The 20666-nt window shown below is 38.2% G+C and overlaps 1 protein-coding gene across 3 annotated transcripts in view; it reads right to left on the minus strand.

Moving 5' to 3' along the window:
• The window catches only part of Snap25 (synaptosome associated protein 25), an 84133-nt gene that overhangs the window by 14678 nt on the left and 48789 nt on the right, over nt 1-20666 (minus strand). For all 3 annotated transcript variants that reach the window (XM_010616004.3, XM_010616002.3, XM_010616003.3), the window contains exons 2-4: nt 13955-14090; nt 12175-12216; nt 5233-5281 (exon numbers count right to left, since the gene is read on the minus strand). In XM_010616004.3, coding sequence (XP_010614306.1) covers nt 5233-5281; nt 12175-12216; nt 13955-14026 — 163 coding nt within the window. In that variant the 5' untranslated portion in view covers nt 14027-14090. The remainder of the gene's footprint in view (nt 1-5232; nt 5282-12174; nt 12217-13954; nt 14091-20666) is intronic.

The following is a 20666-nucleotide window of genomic DNA, read 5'->3' on the forward strand; positions in this document are numbered from 1 at the left end:
ATTATATATATTCTAGGAGAATGTTTTTACAGAAAAAAATTTCTGGTTTGCTTTTAAGAGTGAAATAAATTATAGGTCAAGTTAAATACTTGATAGAATCGATGAGGGAAAAGAAGCTCAACATTAAAGTGCTTCACGTCATCAAATGAGGAACCGTCCTGTGTACAGACAGAAACGGAGACGCCAAAACCCAATCAAGCTATTGTTTATGACTTCCACAAGAAGTCCTGCCCTAAGGTGGACTGGAACAGGTGTCTGGGCTCCAAAGGAGACAGGTTGGACTCAGCTCACAGCAGTTAAGTAAGTACAGGTTGTGGCAGAATGAAGCATGCTCAGATATTCATCCTGAGGAATTTCTCTTGCATTATAAAATTTTTTTGCATCAAACTATAATTCTCTGAAAAGATTTCAGAAACCCCATCCCTTGTGTCCCTACACATTGGTTAATAATATATCCATCTGTAATGTATCTATCAGATATTTTTATTCATTTATATATTAATTTTTCTGTATATTCAACCACTAGTCCTCTGGATTTAAAGAAAATTAAAAAATAAAAATAATCAAGCAAATCCAAATCTGTATTTCTGAGATCTGGGTTCTGCCATGGATTGTTAGTTTGATTTCACAAAGTTTTGATTAAAAGAAGAAATTATGATGCTGAATTTGGTTTAACAACTATCCAGAAGATAAATTTTTTCAGAGAACTATAATTACCAATATCAGTTGAATATATAAAATATATAAATAAATATGCAATCTAAATATATAGATAATTACAGATAAATATTAATTTATATAAATATATAAATTATAAGTCAAACCTTTTCTTTTCTTTTTTGAGCCAGGGTCTTGCCATGTAGTTCAGGCTGGCCTTGATCTCACTATGTAGCCCAGTTTGACTTTGCACTACTAGCAATCCTCCTGCCTCAGCCTCCCACATGCTAGGATTATAGGGGTGTACCACAGTGCCCAGCAATTCAAATGTTTAACTTAGAAAACAGTGTAAAACCATTTTGTTGCAGGTATTCTAAAAATAGTTTTAATTTTTAGAGTATACTGAGTTATGTTTGTGGATATATTTGGTATATGGGGGCTTCGTGGTGCTTGAGTAATTTCTGAAAGATGCTTCTTAGGAAATGCTTAAGAGTACCCACTGCCTTTGTTTCATTCTGCAGTGTACAGCAGCATCTCTGAGGTGGATATAAGGCACTGTCCAGTATTAATTGCTTCTTCCTTCCCTATGCTAGTTTTCTGCCCATTTTCAACTTATTCTGGGAGGCTTGGAAGAGAACATCATTTTGGGTAAGGAGAAACTTCTGGTAGATAGACAGCACTCTATGTATTTATGTGGAAGATTGGTTATTTGTGATAGAACCATCAATGGTAGGATGGTAGGAGCTACATTTAAATATCTTTTCTACAGATCTCATCCAAGTAAAACCATGCAGGGCTATTAAAATCCCCAACCTGGTTAAAAAAATTAAAAAATACAATAATATAGCAAGGCATGGATGTTACTGATCTAGTATTCAAGCCTTCCTGAGTATATCAGTTCCAAGATGCTACTTACTTGTTCTTCCTTTCCCTTAGCATTGATGATTATGAAGAACTTCATTTAAATAAAGTTAAGCAGACAGACGTGGCCAGTGGCAACTATACCAGACAGTGCAGCCTTCGTCATTCCTAAGAGATACTTGGCAGGTGGATGCCTGCAAGAGGGATATTTTCTCAAATGCTGCCTTACAGAGCCCTGACCTTTAAAGGCAGATATCTGGTTCTCTGGATAGGGTTTATATTCTTTGTCTTTGCTCTTCTAGGTAGTGGTGGTCAGAGGTTTCATTGTTTGATTTGGAGTTCATTCCAAGGGAAATTCTCTAAGAGCCACAACTCAGGCATAGTGTCAAACATGTAATCCAGTAAAGACCAACAAAAAGAGTAAGAGAAACAGAAGCAAAAAGTTAGATCAACTCATGTTAATGTCAAGGTCATGTTAGGGGATTTCCCTTGGAGGTGAATTTTCTAGGGAAAAAGTCTCAGGGCTTAGTACATCTCCAGGGCTGTCTGTCATACGCAATGCTCCTTGGTGTCTCCTAATACCTGGATACAAAACAAGAGTCCCATAAAGAATTCCCCAATGCAACCGTTCAGCTGGAAAATCTGGGCTAACCCGACAGTGGGCAGAATGGTTCTTTAGAAGGATGGATGATTCTTGAAGCTCCCAAGCAGCTGTGAGGTAGAAACAGTCAACACTTTGGGTGTTAAGGCACAGACAAAATGATTAGAGCATAACTGGAGAAAAACTTCACACTAGTTACTGATCTGAACAAGTAAACATGGCATATGCAGAATTAAATGCCTTTCTGATAGAAGTGAAGGCCATTGTTCACCTGTGCTCATCTGTTACTTTAAAAGGCTCTGCGCTCTGTTATAGTAAAAACGAAATGTGTACTCCTTCAGTCCATGCAGAAATCAGTCACTTGGGGAGGTTTTACAGTTGCAAGATTCTTACCGGTATCAGTCTGGTCCTATATGGTTTTATAAACCCAGTTACCTTAGGAAATACATTAAACTGAAGAATTGAACATTTGCTCTGGTATGGCCACACGTGAAATGTAGCTGAGACTGTTCACTGTCTCGCAAAGAAATCTATCAAATAGACATTCTAGTGTCCTTAGTTTCTCAGAGAATAACATGGAGATATGCCCCCAAATCATCTGTGCTCAAGAAGTGTATACTTGTGCATTTATAATGGCAATTCTGGCACATTTTATCTCTAAATTTTCTTTATCAAAATTTGCAACTAAGGTAAGTACGTTATCTACTTTCTGTCTGTTTGATTCCAGGTTTTGGTATATTATTTCCCATTTCTAAATACCAGTGCTTTACCACTAAGCAGGAGAGGTATTATTCTCAGTCTTTCCCATATCTTCCTTCTGTTGCAAGTTTCCTTTTCCCACTACCTACACATTGCCAATTGTTAACTGAGAGTTAATAAGGTGGAACTGTGAATTATTTGAGTTTATATGCTTCAGGTTTGCTCTGGAAATGAAGTGCCACTCTTCTATTCGGGAGCCTGCTGTTTAATTTTTTTAAAGCGATGTCTTTTTTCAGTCCAAGTTTTAAAGTCTGGGACATTGTTACACAGAGCAAGCCAGCAAATCTTGTAATGATAGAAATCCACTTAGAGAGCTGTGTAGACTGCCTCTGTTATTCACATATCTTAAAATAGAATTCTTGTTAGACTCTGTCATTTGTATGTATATTGAAAACTTAGTATGAACAAAATAATGCAAAACACCTCAATATTTTTATACAGATTACATGGTGAAATGATATGTAGGATATATTGGTGTCAATAAAATATGCTATTAAGATGAAAATAACTTTCTGCCAATTTCCTTTTTGAAGTAAAACACGGGGATTGATATTCAATTGTTTTTTTTCAAAAAAAGAAGTCCTGACTTTTTACTTGGTGTATGTTTTTTGAAAAAGATTAACACAAAGAAATGACATAGAAACATAAATCCTTTGTTGACAGCAATGGGCATGAGGACCTCAGCGGTCCACACAGAGGCAATCTGTGCAGCTGCGAGCAGTCACAGCCTTCAGGTTGTGGCCCAGCTTTCTCTGGGATGCCTGTGGCCAATGACAGAGCACAAGGTAGTGAGCAGAGAGGGCGCACTCTGCCCAATATGGGGTTGCTGTAGTGAGCGATCTTTTCTGCTGCACTCCCCGTTTGCTGGCTGAGACTCCCAGAGCAGCACGGCAGTTTGAGGCTCTTCCTAAGAAATGCTCCTCCCTTCTCTATCTCCCTTTGTGGATATCAGACTCCATTCCAGTGTGAAAGATTGCCTTACTACCCGTTCTCTCCTCTTTGATTACAGACTTTTTACCAGTAAATCTGCTATTCTCCAACTGAAATTTAGATGGTTCCTAGTCTTATGCGATTACAAGTATGCATAATTTTCTTTATGTAATTGTAAATGTATATGTTGTGTATAGTATAAAATTCTTGGAGTAGAATGTCATAGTCAAAGATAGGTACACTTCAAAGTTTGAAGATGTCATTAAATTACTCTATGTGACATTTGTGTCAGCCTACAACACCCATCTGCAGAAATACAGCTTCTGTTTGCCCAACATACTCATAACATTGGTTATACTTTTTAAAATTTATGTCAGTCTGCTAGATAGAATGGTATCTCATTATCAATGATGACTTCAGTATAATGTCATCTATCTGTAAATTGATTTATATATTTCTTTTATGATATGCAGTCTTTCTATATGTTAAAAAAAGTGTTTTATGCCTGTCCATGGCAGCTTTCCCCCTAGTTTCATATTTGTGGTTGAGGCTTATGTTGTCCTGTACTGTGAATATTTTATAGTTTTTCTTTGTCACTAATCAAACACATACATAGCTGTGAAAATTTTTCTAGTGATTTTATAAATTATGAATAAAGAGAGAAAGTCCTCAAAAGTTTGCTTATTGTAATAAAATTTAAAATGGAATGAAGAAACTAACTGGAAGCTATAATTAGGTATAATATTACTACATGGATAGATATATTGAGGCAAACAAAAATTACAGTCTTACCCTTCTACCTTCCACCTTTCAGATATCCTACTAAAATGCACACTGAATTTTGTTTCTAGTATGACTATGACTTTTAAAATAGGCAAAACATTTCAATTGGTTTAATTCTCTGTTTTCTAGATGATTCCCCTCTGCTTGTGTTCTTTTAAGACTAGCGTCCAATTATTTAAGGATGCCATGTGATGATCTGAAAATTAAAATTGCCAGATACTGGATGAGCATGGTCAGAAGTGCTCAATGTGATATAATATACTTTCCTTCTGTCTGGGTGTTACTGGAAGGAAAGCAAATTAATGGGGAAAGTACAGAAGCATGGAAAGCAAGAGAAATCTCACACCTTCCAAAAGATTTTACTTAAAAAAATATAAACACATGGCTTTTGCCTTCAAAATTCTGTTACCCCAGCATATATAACAGAGGTAATATCATTCATTTAATCATGGAAAAGCCCTGAACATTTCCACACATTTACAAGTTTTTTCAATGGAGAAAGAAAAATAGAAAGATGGAAATTGTACACTCATACACATGTGTAATGCATGTCAAAATGGCCACCTGAGGATGCACAAAGAATTAAAAAATGTACTTTATTCAGATGAGGAATTGTTCTTACTGAAGAAATCTGAACTTACCTCCTTGTTCATCCAACATAACCAAAGTCCTGATACCAGCATCTTTACTCTATTTTCCAATTATGGTAGCAAAGTTGAAAAGGAGTTAGAGAGAGAAAAGAGAGAAAAAGAAATCAGTAAGGAGACAATTAGACCTAGAAATGGAAAATGAAGAAGGACTAAAAGCAAAAAGGGAGAAAGTATGGTGAGAGCATTATGGGGTCAGGGAGGGACTCAGAGGACTGGTAACCTGTGGATTTGTTCTTTCAGTGACTCTCAGAGGTAGAAGGAAGGATAAGGCTTTCTCCATAGGATAAGGTTGAGGGTGGAGGTTCTAACACATGAAATACATATTGGAATACACACACTGATATTATACTGTAATTTTATATCTGGACAATAAAAACACCTATAGCTTTCCTAATAGCAACCACAGAAAGAAAACCTTTCAAAAATATTCTAAATTAAATTTTTTTTCACTGGCATAATCTATTAGAAAGTCCCAGTCAGTGAACTGGGGAAGGATCACCACGGGGAAGACTAAACATCTTGGGGATGAGGTTTTTCGGTTTATTAGAAGAAAGCATGGCTTCGCAAAGGTTAAGAAACACAGCTCAAAAGGAAACTCATTCTTCTATTTTCTCTATTAGGGAAAAAGTTCCGCAAGATTTAGAAAGGGGAACAAAATGAAAATAAGGGCTTTTTATACTGAAATCTAAAATTCTCACAGTGATATAGACAGTAACAGCAAACCTTTTACAGCTTTCGATGATAATGAATAGCCGGCTGTGGCACTTGTGCTATACCTTTGCCACCACTGATACAGAGTGAGAAAATAACTTCTCTACTAGCCCACTGCAGTTCCTTTGTGCTAGAGAAATTAAGGCATTCCTCACCTTACTCCTTACTATCCAAATAAACAATACTTTCTGAATTATTGGGAGGATGGGAATGGGAGTGGGTAGGCAGGGGAGAAGGAAGACACTCATATTATTCATACATAGGAATCACCATTTCTAGGAATTCTAACCAGGTAAGTGAAGACTTTCCGTTATACAAGGTGACTATTTATGGGTATAAAATGCCACGGCATGTAGTTTGGATTAATTGGTTTTTCAAGGAAAGCTTGTGGAAACCCAAGGAATAAATTCTAAAACAAGACATCCCTTGTATCCCTACTTATTTTTCACCAACTTACTTACAACTAAGAAAAGAAGCAGGAAGTGTTGGTGGGGACCAGCAATTAAATTCCAGTTGTGCCTCTCAAAAATAAAATAAAACACTGCAAATTGTTTCTGTGAATTTTTATAAACTCGGCATTTTAGAGAATTGTGCAGTTAACTCTGCGGGACACAAAAGCCTACATGGCCTTTGAACACACTTAGGCTTTAGTGGCCATGTCTGGGTGCAGTGGGGACAATGGTGGCCCAGCCTGACTTCCAGAGGAGCCATCCTGGGCCAGAGTCCTGGCGATTTCATTTACTAGCAGTAGGATCTCAGGCAAGGGTCCCGATTGCTCTGTGCCTCAGTTCTCTCATTTGTAATACGGCAATAATAGTTTATATCTCACAGAGTCTCTATGTAAATTCAATAAATTAATGCCTGGCATGTGTTAGAATGGAGGCTGGCTTACAGTTACATGACATGGAGTGCTTATAAAATGAGTACACTTATAAAATGCACGCATAGCAGGACCTCTAGGCAAACTAAAACTACCATCATTACCATTTACTATCAGAAGCTTATAGACCACTACCATTCAAACATTAGTGGCACACGAAGCCCCTGAATATGAGTCATCTTGTTAAAGTTCAGATTTGGATGCAGTAGAACTGGGGAGGAGCCTGAGCTTCTAACTTTCTAGCAAGTGCTTGGATGCAGGCTGCTGGGCAAAGACATCACTGAAGAGAAAGATTCTAGACCACAAAGGCATCACCAAATCTTCTCCTTAAATGTGTTGTAAATGGACGTTTGTCTAAAGTAGCCTGTATCTTGCTGACCTCTTTGCCTTTTCCTGTGTATTTCAGCCATTCCCTGTGAGACAAAATTATGAGAAGCAGATGGCTTTGCAGACATACAGAGGTGACGGTGCAAGTTCTGTTGAGGGCAGAAGCATCTCAGAGAGGATTTTCTACTTGAGAAACCAATCAGGTTGTGCCTGTGATCTCAGTTCCTTTCTATTAGGGACAGTGGATGGAGGAAAGGTTACTGATTTTGGGCTCGGTTCTCACCTATTTACTCATTTTATCATTCTGTTATACCCATTTATTTTACATGGAGCCTGGCAAGTACAGTTTTTCATAGATTCGTTTTGGTGTGCAGTGTTTCCGCACTAGAATGATTCACAGAACGGATCTGAAGGAGCAGGATCACTCCAGTCTGCAGAGAGAACAGCTGCAGGGAGGACTGACATGGAAGTAAAGAAAACTGGATTTTACACTTAGCTCAGCCACCAGTAACAGGAGGGACTGTGAAAGGGTCCGCAAAGCTTTCTGGATATTTTCCTTTGTTACACATAAGGTCAGAGATGCCAAGTAAGATAGTATGGATACTAGGTTGGCTCATTCACTTATCCACTCATTCTTCCATTAATTTATTATTTCGTTCGTTATTATTTTATTTCCTAATCCGTTCATTTATTCAGTACATGTTTATCAGTCCGCTACTCTGTCCTAGGCTGGGAGTCTGAAGTTCCAAATCCTAGACCTATCTTTGTGGTCCTTTTGCTCTAACATCACCTGTTCTGTGTCTCAACTTCCCTAGTTGTCAAACGGGGAGAGTTAGAGCTCCTTTGCAGCACACAGTCATTATGAGGATGATTGAACTACAGAAAGGACAGCTCTTAAGAGTCAGTTCAACTCTATGGGAGGCTGTGCTGGATGCAGGAAGGAATATAATGATGATACCCAAGATTTAATTTGAGTGGAATCTCAGCTCTTTTAGAATGGGTTGCTTTTGCTTCCTTAGATCCTTTTGCCTGTTGTGGAAGTCTAAAAAAAAAAAGTTGTAGGAATTGCTGGTGGAAGGGAAGTCAAATGTTGTGCGTAATAATTCATGTTCAGAAATCAGGTGGACCTGGATTTTGACTTTATCTCTGCCCTTTATAGCTATGTGTCTTTAGCAAGTTACTTAGCCACTATATGCCTCAAAATAAAAATGATGATCAGAGCAGAAGTAAAGTGTGGCTAAAAGATTAAATTAGATTGTATATTTGATGACCATGGTGATGACAATGGCTTCAAGCCTTGTAGACCACCCATAAATGCCAGAACTTGTACTTGGTTCATAATTTTGCTAAGAGCCTCCATCAAACAATTAAGTTGCTCTTTGGGAGAACTAGCGGCTCAGAGGAAGGCTGGGAAGGGAGACAATACTTCTGAGAAGGCAGAATATTGCTTTCCCTTATTCCTAAAGAGTATTATGTTTTTAATGGCTAGCAATAAGTGTAGGCAGTTCTATTTTTACTGCAGCTCAGTTCTCCATTTCCATTTGAGAGCACTAGGAAAATAGTCTACCTAAAAGGGTAGAGGTAGAGAAAGGAGAGATTTTTCTATTTTTTGCTTCTTTCTGTTTTCAAATTTATTTCTCTACCTTTATTTTTTTAAATGAGCTAAGGCAATGTTCATAGATAACTTTTAAATCTTTCTTTTCTTACTTTGAGGTGCTTTCTCCAATACATTTGCCCTACAGTTAGGAGACCCTGGCACTCGCTGAAGGTAAAAAAATAAAAAATCCATATCACTCCCTACTTGAATTTATTTAATTTTTAGCAAAACCCTGATATAACACAAACATAGCTTTTAGAATACTTATTCTCTTCCTATAGCCAAAGTGTTCTGAAAGATAAGGTTCAAGAGGCATAAAAAGATACTAAAACATTCACAAAATGTTAGTGATTCAATAACCATTCCATGAAAGCAGAGTGAGGCTTGTGAATGACTTGCCCTAGAGCAGTGTGGCTTTTCCTGGGTTTAGTTTTCATAGCCCAAAGCATTAATGTGTAGACTTAATTTCCTGCATTTAAAATTAGCAGAGTTAACTCTTTCTTTTTATGGGACATCAAATATTCTCTCTTTGAGAATACCTCCATGATTGTCCTACTAGGATTGTTTGGTCTTCTGTGAGCCCAAGGCAGGTATGTTCTTGAATTTAGAGTAATTTAAATATCTGTTGCCCTGTAAGATATTAATTTATGTCTTCCTTACTATACTCAGAGTTTGGCATTCCATAAATACTTGTTAAAATACACCAACAAAAAGCAAGCTCCCAACTCCATGCCAGTGACCAAGTGCTACCTGATTTCTTTTTTTGGTGCCGGGGATTAAACTAGGTTCTTGCTCTTGCAAGGCAGGCCACCGAACCACTGAGCTAAATCCCCGGCTTGCTACATGATTTCTAACCTTTTAAATCTCTCTGTGATGTTCAGCATTTCTGAAGTTTCCCACCAACCTCTGGATACCTTTACACTGTCCTTGAAATGCTGATGGCTAAAACTCTATTAAAAAGCAAGTCCTCACCCTTGCCAAGCTTTTATACTCTAGAGTCTATTAGGGATGGAAGAAAGTTCTATATTCCATGGAAAACGGGATGGCCTTAGGGAGACTTCACAGTTTCAGAAATGTTTCCTGTCTTTGAGGCTGGATTTTAATATAGATTCAGTTCAATTTAAATTACACAGCACTGATGAACTTTGGGATCATGGGCAAGATCCTGATATTTCAGAGCTCAGATTTTCCAAATGATTTCTGCCCTTGATGAATATTTAATGTTGATTCTATTTAAAGAGAATTTCCTTTTTATAAAAAAAATAGAAAAAATAGAATATCATCTGAATAGCCAATGACCTAGACACTGAGGGTGTTTTCCCATAAATATAAAATAACCCACGAGGAAGTAGGAGCAAATCAATGTACTCCAGGAATGCCTCGCTCACAATTTCCTAAGGATGGAAAGCCTAATCGCCTCCTCTCATTTATTAGAGGTAGGAGATGTTCTCATTGGTTTTACTCCTTGTTCTAAGATGCAACATTATGCTTGATTGAGAAACACTTTAGGGGAAACAAAAATATAATTTGAGAATCCTGCTTCAGTCAATAGACCTCTGGGGAATTTTTTTTTCTTAGAATAAATTAGATCAGACACTGATTTTTCAAGACTGGTCAATACTGCTGGCGGTTGAAGAAGACATGAAAAATAAATGTTCATATCCCCAAGACTGATGAGTGAGGGGTCAGGTCAAGGCAGTGCATTCTGTGTTCTGCCTTTGCCTCAATGCTTCCCACAGTCTGGGGTGGCGAACCTATGGCACGCGGGCCACAGCAGGCTGTTTGTGTCACTGAAATCTCTAAAAGGTTCCCACCACCGGTAGGTAGTGCTTCAGAAGTATGCAGGCAGGCAAACTGGGGACAATTCTGGCATTTTGGAAATGTCCAACACTCGTGCATGTGCAAAACCAAAAATGAAAAGTGAGAATGAAGGCTCTGATAGAGGGCCATACACCTGTACTGTGATAATAACATTGAGAGTATGCAATAAAATAATAGCGCCATTTAGTTCCAGGTTCCATTGAGGTTATCATCAGAGCTCACATGGGCACAGTCCTAATGGTTGTTCTCCTCCTTTATTTATGATAAGTTGGGGAGAAGTGTATGCAAAGGACTCCTAGGCTTAGAATATCTGTCTACTTCTTGCTCTTTAAGTTTTTCTGTAGAAACTGTTCCCAGAGCAGAGTAAAGAAAACATTTCTCTTCATTTAGAAGACAACAGACCTCTTTCCTGGACCGCCTTTCCCGTAGGGACCAACTTGTGCCACAGTGCAGGCTCAAATTGTCAGCTTTGAAATAGCAGATTTTTCTTTTCTTTTTTTAAGGGAACTTATCTTTGCCATATTTTCCCCATTCCTCCTGTGGCAATTTGCATTTAGCCATATTTCATTCCTAGATGAGAAGTTAGAACTGCAGAAATAAGGGAAGATATCAGCTCCTATTGTGTGAGAGGCAGCTGCCTTTCCTTCAGCCTTTTTGAAATTTATCCTTGTTTTCCTTTTCATGTCATTGAATAAGCAATTTACAGTAGCTCAAGGTGTATATGTCGGCTCATTTAATCGTTCTGTGAGAGAAAGTCCAAGATCTCTAAAAATGATAATCACACATGAATTTAGAACTTGATAAGCAGAAGCATTCAAAGCACAGCTAAAACACCATCTTACTGAATAAAAACTATTAGGCTTGTTTTATTAGGTTAAGATAAATATAGTCCAAACCATTCTTTTTCCATTTCATCTCTCCCAAAAGGCAGGTTCAATTAATCCATTTATTCTTCCTGGTTGACTGCTGCTCTACCAAACTGGAATGAGTGAGGTTTACTACAAATGCCCTTTTGATTCCATTACTGCTATCTGCCCTACTTTACCCATTTAAAAATAGTTTGGCATTCATTAACCATTCTTCTCAGATGGATGTGCAATCAGAGTCAGAAATATAAAAGAGTTTATATTTATATTATTGGACTTGATTTTTTAAAAGATCATTCCTATTTTTTCATAAATTTTAGTGCCTCTTCCTCTAAATATAACAATTCCTAAAGTCAAAACAGAATTTTGAGTTTAGATATTATTTATAGGCATCAAAATAATTATAAATGAAGTTATTATGTAGATAACTCCTTCATGTAATACAAATTGCTCTGGTTTGCTTAATGAGATCTAATCTTTTGTGATGGCTTGGAATTACAATGTTCCTCTGTACCCCAGATTATAAAGGTGGTCTGGGCTGGAAGGGAGGGTGGGTTTACCTTGATGACTACCTGGCAACTTAAACACACCATTTCCTTCCTTATGTGGCATGGGAGAGGCTATATTAACACTGGAAGCAACAGGATCACGGGGAGGCAGTCGGGCCCAGGAAAAGATCATGTCAGCATAAAGGATGAGACTCCTCATTTTAAAATAAAGTCACTCCTTACCTCTTCTACCAGTTGCAGCATACGCCGGGTGCTTTCCAGCGACTAAAATTAGAAAGAAACATTGTAAATGCAAAAATGAGAGATCTTGGAAAGGCAGAAATATTTTCTTCATTTGAGAAACACAAAGGGTCCTTATCACATATTATTTTTAGGTTTGTAATTGAAACACAAAATGTCTTTTCCATTTTTCAATCTCATTCCTATTGGGCTTTCTACATGATTAGATTCCCTAAAGCAATTACATGAAAGCTTATCTTCATAAAATCAAAACCATATGAAGTTGATCTTGATATTAAAGACAAAGTAATCTGGAAAAGATAATTTTGCATGCTCAGGATGCATGCAAAATTATCTCAAATACTCAGAAGACTAATTTGGTCTCCCTCTGCTAGGAATATTGAATTTTAAACACAAACATCATTTCTCAGGAATTGAGATAAATATAGCATCAAGTTTCTTATAAAGTTCCTAGAAGCACAATTGGAAGTTGTTATCAATACAAATTAAGCTGTCCCCTAGGGTGAAGAAAATTAGGCATGTTTGAAATAGCTAGCCTATAAGAGACAGCTATAATAATTACCTTCATACTTAGATAAGAAAAAATGCATAGGAGAGTCTGAGTTCAGTGCTGATCCCTCAGGCACAGAGTTGTCACTTTTTTCTTGGGTCTTCTAACACTACTAGAATCCAAAAACCAGTGTGATTTCTCGAAGCCTCGCTTTTAAGTGACAAGCTTATTTTGGCCAAGAATCTGTAGAAACCTGAAGGATGTTAACTCTCCTGGGAAAGACTTAAGGAGGCTGCTTTTTGTTTAAAATGGCTAGAAGCAGTGGTATGCTGGTAGATGCTTAACCGGCTGTTTGGATCTATAGGCACATAATGAAGTTTATTATTTTACTGATGTAAAAGACGAATAGCACAACATTTACAAATAATAAAATAGACAACACTCTTGTAAATTCCGTATAGGCAGTTGCTTCTAGCACATAGCTTTTTATAATTTTTGCTGAACTCAGGGTCCATAGCTAACTAGTACTGTGACACTGAGGTTGATTGGGTAGTTTAATTTATGTTCCTAAGAGGAAAATGAAACAATGAAGATACACTTTGGAACTTGATTCTTTTGTCAATAAGCAAAGTAATGGCTTTGCTGACAAGAACAATAGTTTCCAATTAATGAAAGATTTCCTCAGTGTTTTGCATTATTCATAGTATAATGGCTACAGACATGCATACTTTTAAGTTTAATCCACATTATGAATATTTTCTTTACTTTCTTAACTCTAGGCAAATCAAAAAACAGTAAATCAAGCTCTGATGTGCAGTGTTTTCAGAGTCCATGGTAGAAATATTCACCCTATGCGATCTCTAACTACAATATAATGTTACTGTCCACCAAGCTGGGAAGATCTGCAGTAACACCCCATTAGACGATATTCCTGTCTCAGATAGGATGGATGCAAACAAGTCAAGAGCACAGATAGTGCTTACAGCAAACCAGCTCCAGCACACCCCTGCTTGCAAGTCACTCAGACCCTGCTTTTCTCAGCAGATCGCCACCTCTAGATTTCTAGAAATCAGGAGTTAGGGCCAAGACATTAATTTGTATACATGTTTTATAATCAACCTATTCCAGTCTGCAGACACCTTCGTGTATAGGAAGTAAAGTCATCACTTTTATTTTAATTTGCGACAGTAGAAAAGACTTTTCCCAAAACCTGAATGAGGCAAACCCTTCCGCTCCCCGTCTCTTGCTTGTCTCCTGTTCTCCACCGCTCACCTCATCAGCCAGCTGGTCAGCCCTCCGCTGCATCTCCTCCAGCTCATTGCGCATGTCTGCATCTTCGGCCATGGTAGTGGTGGGCGGGTGGCTGGACGCCTGGCCAGGGGGTCAGTGATGCCCTTGGCCACGGAACCTGAGAAAAAGCAGATTAAAAACTGTGGGAGTTTTTATAGGTGTGTGTAGACAAAGGAAAAGACCAGAAAATCGAAACGACCCACACTCAGTCCCCATGGTTTATTGGACTGCTGAAGTACAAGACACACTCACATAGGGGTCAACAGCATTTTGCCACTTATCCAAAAGGCTCGATGAATGTATGCCTGAAAACTTTAGTATGGAGAAGACAGAGTCCTGTCCATAGGTGAAGGGTCTTAAAAACACAAAGCACCCAAGGATTTGGAATGATGGATGGACAGATGTGTTTCTATACTTTTAATGTCACAGTTATTTTTATTTTAAAAACAGCTTTATTGAGGTCTGATTGACATAGAATCATCCCCATAAATTGGAAGTGACACCTTTGAAAAGTTTCAGCATATGTATACACCCACAAAACCATGACAACAATCAAGAAAATGAACAAATCTGTCACTCTCAAAAGCTTCTGTATACTGTTTGTAATCCTAACCACCCACTGCTACCAACCCTACCCCACTCTACCCTTATGCCCACAAAACTGCTCATCTACTTCCTTACCATATTTTCATTTCCTAGAATTTTATATAAATGAAATCACATCTATCCACTATTTTTGGGGCCTGTTTTTTTCCACTTAGTATAATTATTTTGAGGTTCATCCATGTAGCATATATTAATAGTTTATTCCTTTTTGTTGTTGAGTAGTATTCCATCATATAGAGATGCATTTGAAAATGTAGGCCAACATATTTTTTTGTCTCTAATTGTTATCAAAGGTTGTCAAGAGGATTGATGTGTGAATGGGCCACTATCGTTCCAAGGAGAAAGAGACCTGGGCCTTAAACACGACCAGCCTATTTCTTGGCTATTCTCTTGAAGTCCCATGTAGTACAAATCAAAGGTGGTAGGACTGAGAGCAAACTACCCTCCTTTCCTCCTTTCTTCCTCCCATCTTTCCTTCCTCTCAAATATTTCTTGGGTACCTGTACTGTGCTGGGACAGAACTGGGTGCTAGGGATATAGTTATGAGCAAGACAGTCTAATCAGGAAAGTAGGAGTAAAAAAAAAAGAAGGAGGTCAGCTTATTCCATGTGATAGCATGGCCCTTGAGGTCCTGCGTGGTTCTATGGGTGTGCCTAGGGGCATGCCAGGCCTGCCTCCTTGTGTCCCTAGACATGGCCATTCGAGGGAGGGGAGTAAGAAGTCTAAGGTGACATTTGAGATGATACTTTATGCGTACGAAACAGTGAACACTTGTCTGATAGAATGATTGTGGGCAGTACGGGCTCTTGTCCCATAGCTGAGCTAGTCAGTTGTGCACGGCATTTGTTCTCCCTTTTGCTTGGCAGAGCATGATCTCTGGGAAATGTGTGTCCAGTCAGTAACTGCATCTCCAGGCCCCTCACTGCAGGGAGATGGTGCTGTGTGGCTGGAGATGGTCCATGAATTAGTGGAAACAATGTGTATCCCTGTCATTCTCGGCATTTCAGAAGCTTGTATTTTATTCCCTCTCTTTCTCTTTTTGCCAGCAAAAGCAGAACCCTGGGATAATCATGCCATGAGACAGCAGGAAATTAGGAGCCTCCAAATCTCCTCAGGGAGGAGAGGGATGTAGACCAAAAGCATCTGAATTCTTATGTCAGGAATCAGTACAATCTATTGATCTCAGCTACTGAACATGTGAGCATTTTGTTTGGTTTTGTTATAGCAGCTGGTGTTACACTTAACAATAAAGTCCTGATGAAGCTTGAATAGAAACATGAACATGATTTCCAAACTGAAAAACACATTTATGCTTGTCCTTCTGGAAAGGCTTGGAGAATAATTTGATTTAGGGCTTTGGAGAAATACTATATTATTATTTGTATCAGAATCACCAAAATAAAGTGCCTTATTGGGAGGCAAAGAGACAGGTTCTTGAAAGGAATCGGGGAGGCAGCTTGGTGAACCCTTCTCCTGGGCCCATTGTGCTGTAGCTCTCTCAATTGCATAGACTGAATGCCTCTGGAATTTCAATTCAGCACACAGTATTAGATCTTAAACATTTATTACTTTTGTGAAGCAACTCTTACTATTTAGGAAGAATCCTAAAACACAGCTTCTTTGGAGATAATAGATTTCACAACTCTTTTCTATTGCATGATTCTTGGACAGGCTGTCAAATGCAAATTCATTGTGAAAGAAAAGAAGTTTCAGGGCTGCATTTTACTACTAGCATTAAAAAAGGCAGGGAGGGCCCAGAATGTAGCTCAATGGTTCCGCAGCCTGCCTTGAAAGTACAAGGTCTTGAGTTCGATCCCCGGTACCAAAAACAAACAAACAAACAAAAAGGTAGGGAGATTATGCTTATGTTAGGTTGGTTTTTATGGGGAGTCTGTTAAAAAACATCAACAGAGCATTATACCATGAACTCGCTAATTTTTAAATGCCCATTATGCCTGGCTACTGGATATAATTATCATATGATATAAGCATAGAGGCTGTAAATACGTATGATTCTCCATTTTAGAAATTAAGATTTAGGAAACAGAAACTGGAAGAAATTTAAACTAAGTCACTCCTGAGCTTCAAAAGGAGCTGGAAGAAAATTCCAGTGCTCTCCTGAGTGATAGATCTATCCTCCAAAATAAAATGGTGGACCATTGAAACTGTTGGGTAGATTAAGGGCCAGAGTTCAGTAGAGTGGATGATGGCTTTGGTAGTTGAAAGACTAAGTTGGACTGTTGGTTGTGGCACTCAAAAGCTGGGTGACTTTGGGTCAGTTAATTATCTTCTCTGAGTCTCAGCTTTCTCAAAAGGGTGAAATATATCAAGCTCATAGGTTTGTTGAGGGGAATAAATTATGGAAAGTTCTAATCAATTTTTTAAAGATATAAGGTTCAATATTCGGAATGCCTTGCTCATTCAGATAGTACTATACTTTTTCCTAAGAGTGGAACAAGCTGGTGTCTGTTAATTAGCTTTCCTTACTAATGGCCTCGCATGCAGCATGTTTCTGTGGTGCCCAGCACCCATGGAAGCTGAAACCAGGGAAACCACCAAAGTATTGAGTCTCTAGTCAGAAAGCAGCACTTCTCATGGGATTACCGTGGGAGACAAACAAGAGCACTTTCTGGCCCTGTTCTCCATCTTCCTGAATTGCTACTCAGTTTCTTGGGGGGAAGGTCTTTCATCTTAAGCAAGTGCCTGGTCATTCCCTTTAATACCCCAACTTACTAAAAAGCAGAGATCTGTGTGCATTCAGACCTGTAGCACTATTGCTATTTCCCATTCTATTTACTAATGGCAGCCTGTCTAGGTCTGGTGAATGAACAGGTGGCATAATGGCAGAAAATCTTGTGATAGATCCCTATGTTTCTCTCTTTCATGGTCACCAGGAGCTCCCACCACCCTCATCTCACTCTGCAATGCAGGGTTATGTTTGTGGAAAGAGGGCTAATGAATCTTACAGATCTCAGTAACATAGCATTTCAAAGCTGAAAAGCAGCATCTACCCTCCTGATGAAAAAGGCTGGAGAGTGGGTGCTGAGCCCAACTTCAGGTCATCTGCTGCGGTATTTATCACTAGTGTCGGATAAAGTGTCCCCACAGATCCCAAACCCATACATGCTGGCATTTCTAAGAGACAGGTGTAATGATGGTGATTAGCTGTCGTATCAGTAGCTGAAAGGGTGTGAACAGCGAAGTGGTATTTATTACCCAGGTGGTGTGGAGCACTTCAGTCCTATTAGTGCATTAAAATTCCTTCCTGCACACTTCCTGGGCTGAAGATGTGGCCCAGACAGAAAAGCCTGCTTAGTAAGTGAAGATGGGAAAGCCAGCCACTCAAGACATCTCCCTGGGGCTCTGATGTAAGGCAATTTCCCAGTCCATTAAAGACTGAATGGTATCTTATTAATTATCTCAAACCACCAGCACTAGCAGGTGTTCAGTTCATGTTAATTGATTTGTTGAATGAATGAATGAACCCCTATATTCTGACAGTAGATTATTTCATGTTCCCAAATCAGCACTTTACAAGTTGCATTTAGGACAGTTTATGACAACGCCAACAGGAGTCAGAATCATCACAAAACTTCTTATCACAGGTTGCTGAATCCAAAACACAGAGATTCTGAGGTTCTGTGTTTCTAACAAACTCTCGCATGATTTTGACACTGTTGGATCATAGACCCCAATTCAAGGAACTCCGACCTGTAGAACATGCTCCCTGAAATGTTAATAACTGTCACATGGTGGGGTGGGGGACAGTGGGGAAACAGTCAGCTCCATAAACCAGGGCCTCAGCGGGCTATGAGGGCCCATGCGTGAAATCCCCCTATTGCCTGCTTTGATATTGAGCTTCTGCTAAATAAGAGCAGTTTTTACATTTTCAAGAGTGTAAAAACATTATGAAATGAAAAAACTTTGTGACATATAAAATCATATATGCTCGCTTACTGTAATGCCACAAATGCCACCCACAAAAGCCAAAAATGTTTATTACTTGGGTCTGTACAAAAAAAGTTTGTGGATCCCTGGCTTAAAATAAGCTAACCAGAACTATTTAATCATTCCTTATCAGTCTTTAATATTGTCAGAGAACTGTGCATTTCCTATAGACAGACATAGTGTAGCATGTTTTTTGTTTGTTTGTTTGTTTATTGTCTATAAAAACTCCTCTCCATGGAGGTTTTGCTGATGCTTTTTGGAACACATTTTAAAACAAGAAATAAAGCATGGGGTAAAAATATAAAATATGAAAATAAATTTGCCTTTGTCTAGTCCTATAGGATTTTAGGATTGTAAATTAGATTTAATTTATGCAGTCAGCTTTGAGGCATGGGGTGGCTTATAGTGTGATTATTGATTTCCATGGCCAGCTGCAGACAAAGGTTCTGCGATACAGAAGCAATACTGGGCTGTTTATCTCAAAGACAGAGACTTCTGACCTTCTGCCACCGTCAAGGTACTTGGACCAAGTGGGCATTCTGCAGCCATGCTTTGGTGTCTGGGGTAATTGTATAGCTTGTCATTCACTCCTGCTACACACAAGTCTACTTGAGCCCCTCTTTATCCTCCAGAGGTGCACTTTCAAAGTCAACAAAACCTTATGAATACAAAAGCCCAAAGAAGGACAAAGGGACTTTATAAACCAAGGCAAACAACTATCTGATATATTAATACAAATCATGTTAATTTACATTATTTCGAGGCTCACTTTTTGCTGAACATGGTTTTATGTGTTTTTCATCCATATAATACATAATCTTACCCAAAAATTACAGTGGCATATGATGCACAAACTATTAATATCTCTACTGTGTAAATTAAGAAACGGAATTTTACAAGTAACTATAAACATAGCTAAATTTCAGTTCAGGAGTTTGGGTCATTTTTAAAGAAAAGTATTTTCAAAGCATATTTATTCTGAAAGCAAATTGCATGGGATAGTTCATCTTGTAATTAAAAACTGGGGGGTATTTTATTTTTAATTGCATTCATATATTGGAAAATAATACTGTAGTACTGTGGATGTACTTCTGTGTCTACATACCTAGAATTTGATATCATTTCTATGTATGTCTTTAACCTCAGGCTCTTTTCTTTCCTTATCTTTGTTTTCTTGATTTTGGGGGGAGGTACTGGGGATCGAACTCAGGACCTTGCACTTGCAAGGCAGGCAGCAGAACTGCTGAGCTAAAACCCGGCCCTCCTTATCTTTGTTTTCATGTTATTTCTCTTTTTCCCCAATATACTTTACTGTATTGCTTTGTATATTTTTTGAATTGATAAATGGTATGTTTATTCCATTTTTCTTGTTTTTTTGTACAGTATACTTATTGCTATAAACTGTCCTCTAGGTATTATTCTGTATGTATCCTATGGTTTTAACAATTTGTGTAATTTCCAGTTTTGTTTTCACTGTTGAGTCAAGGAAATCCATACATTTTTTTGCTTTTTGGAATTTGTTAAGGTTTCCTTTTGGCCCTAATATATGGCCAATTTCTGAGAGTGTATTGTTTGTATTTGAAAAAAAGTCTGCTCTTTTTTTTTCTCTAGCTACTTACATCAAATTAAGGGGGAAAAAAAAGGTTTATATTATTCAACCTCCCACAGTATTTACTCAACTCTACCTATTGATTTCTGAAAGGAGTGCATTCAGATCTCCTACAGTGACTGTAGCTTTAATAATTCCTTCTATTTCAACCCATTTTTACTTTTATATGTTTTTAGTTTATAGGTGCACAATTGCTACCTTTCCATGATGGAGTCTAGCTTTTATCAATATTAAAATTAACATCCAATTTCACTTTATATTGTATAGCTTTGATCACATTCAAGGATCTAGAATATGCTCCATCTTAGCCTTTCCCCTTACATCTTCATCCAACAAACGGAAACAGCAAAGCATTAACTCAGGTATGGTGACACACATCCATAATCTCAATACTGGGGTGCTGAGGCAATAAGATTGCTGCAAGTTTGAGCCCAGCCTGGGATACATAGCTAGACCTTGTCTCAAAAACAAAACAAAATAAAATAATACAAAACAAAATAAAACAACAACCCCTGCAACCAACAACATCAA

The sequence above is a fragment of the Fukomys damarensis genome, unplaced genomic scaffold (genome assembly GCF_012274545.1).
Source record: "Fukomys damarensis isolate Sample0158 unplaced genomic scaffold, DMR_v1.0_HiC HiC_scaffold_7, whole genome shotgun sequence".
In the NCBI taxonomy this organism is placed as follows: domain Eukaryota; kingdom Metazoa; phylum Chordata; class Mammalia; order Rodentia; family Bathyergidae; genus Fukomys; species Fukomys damarensis.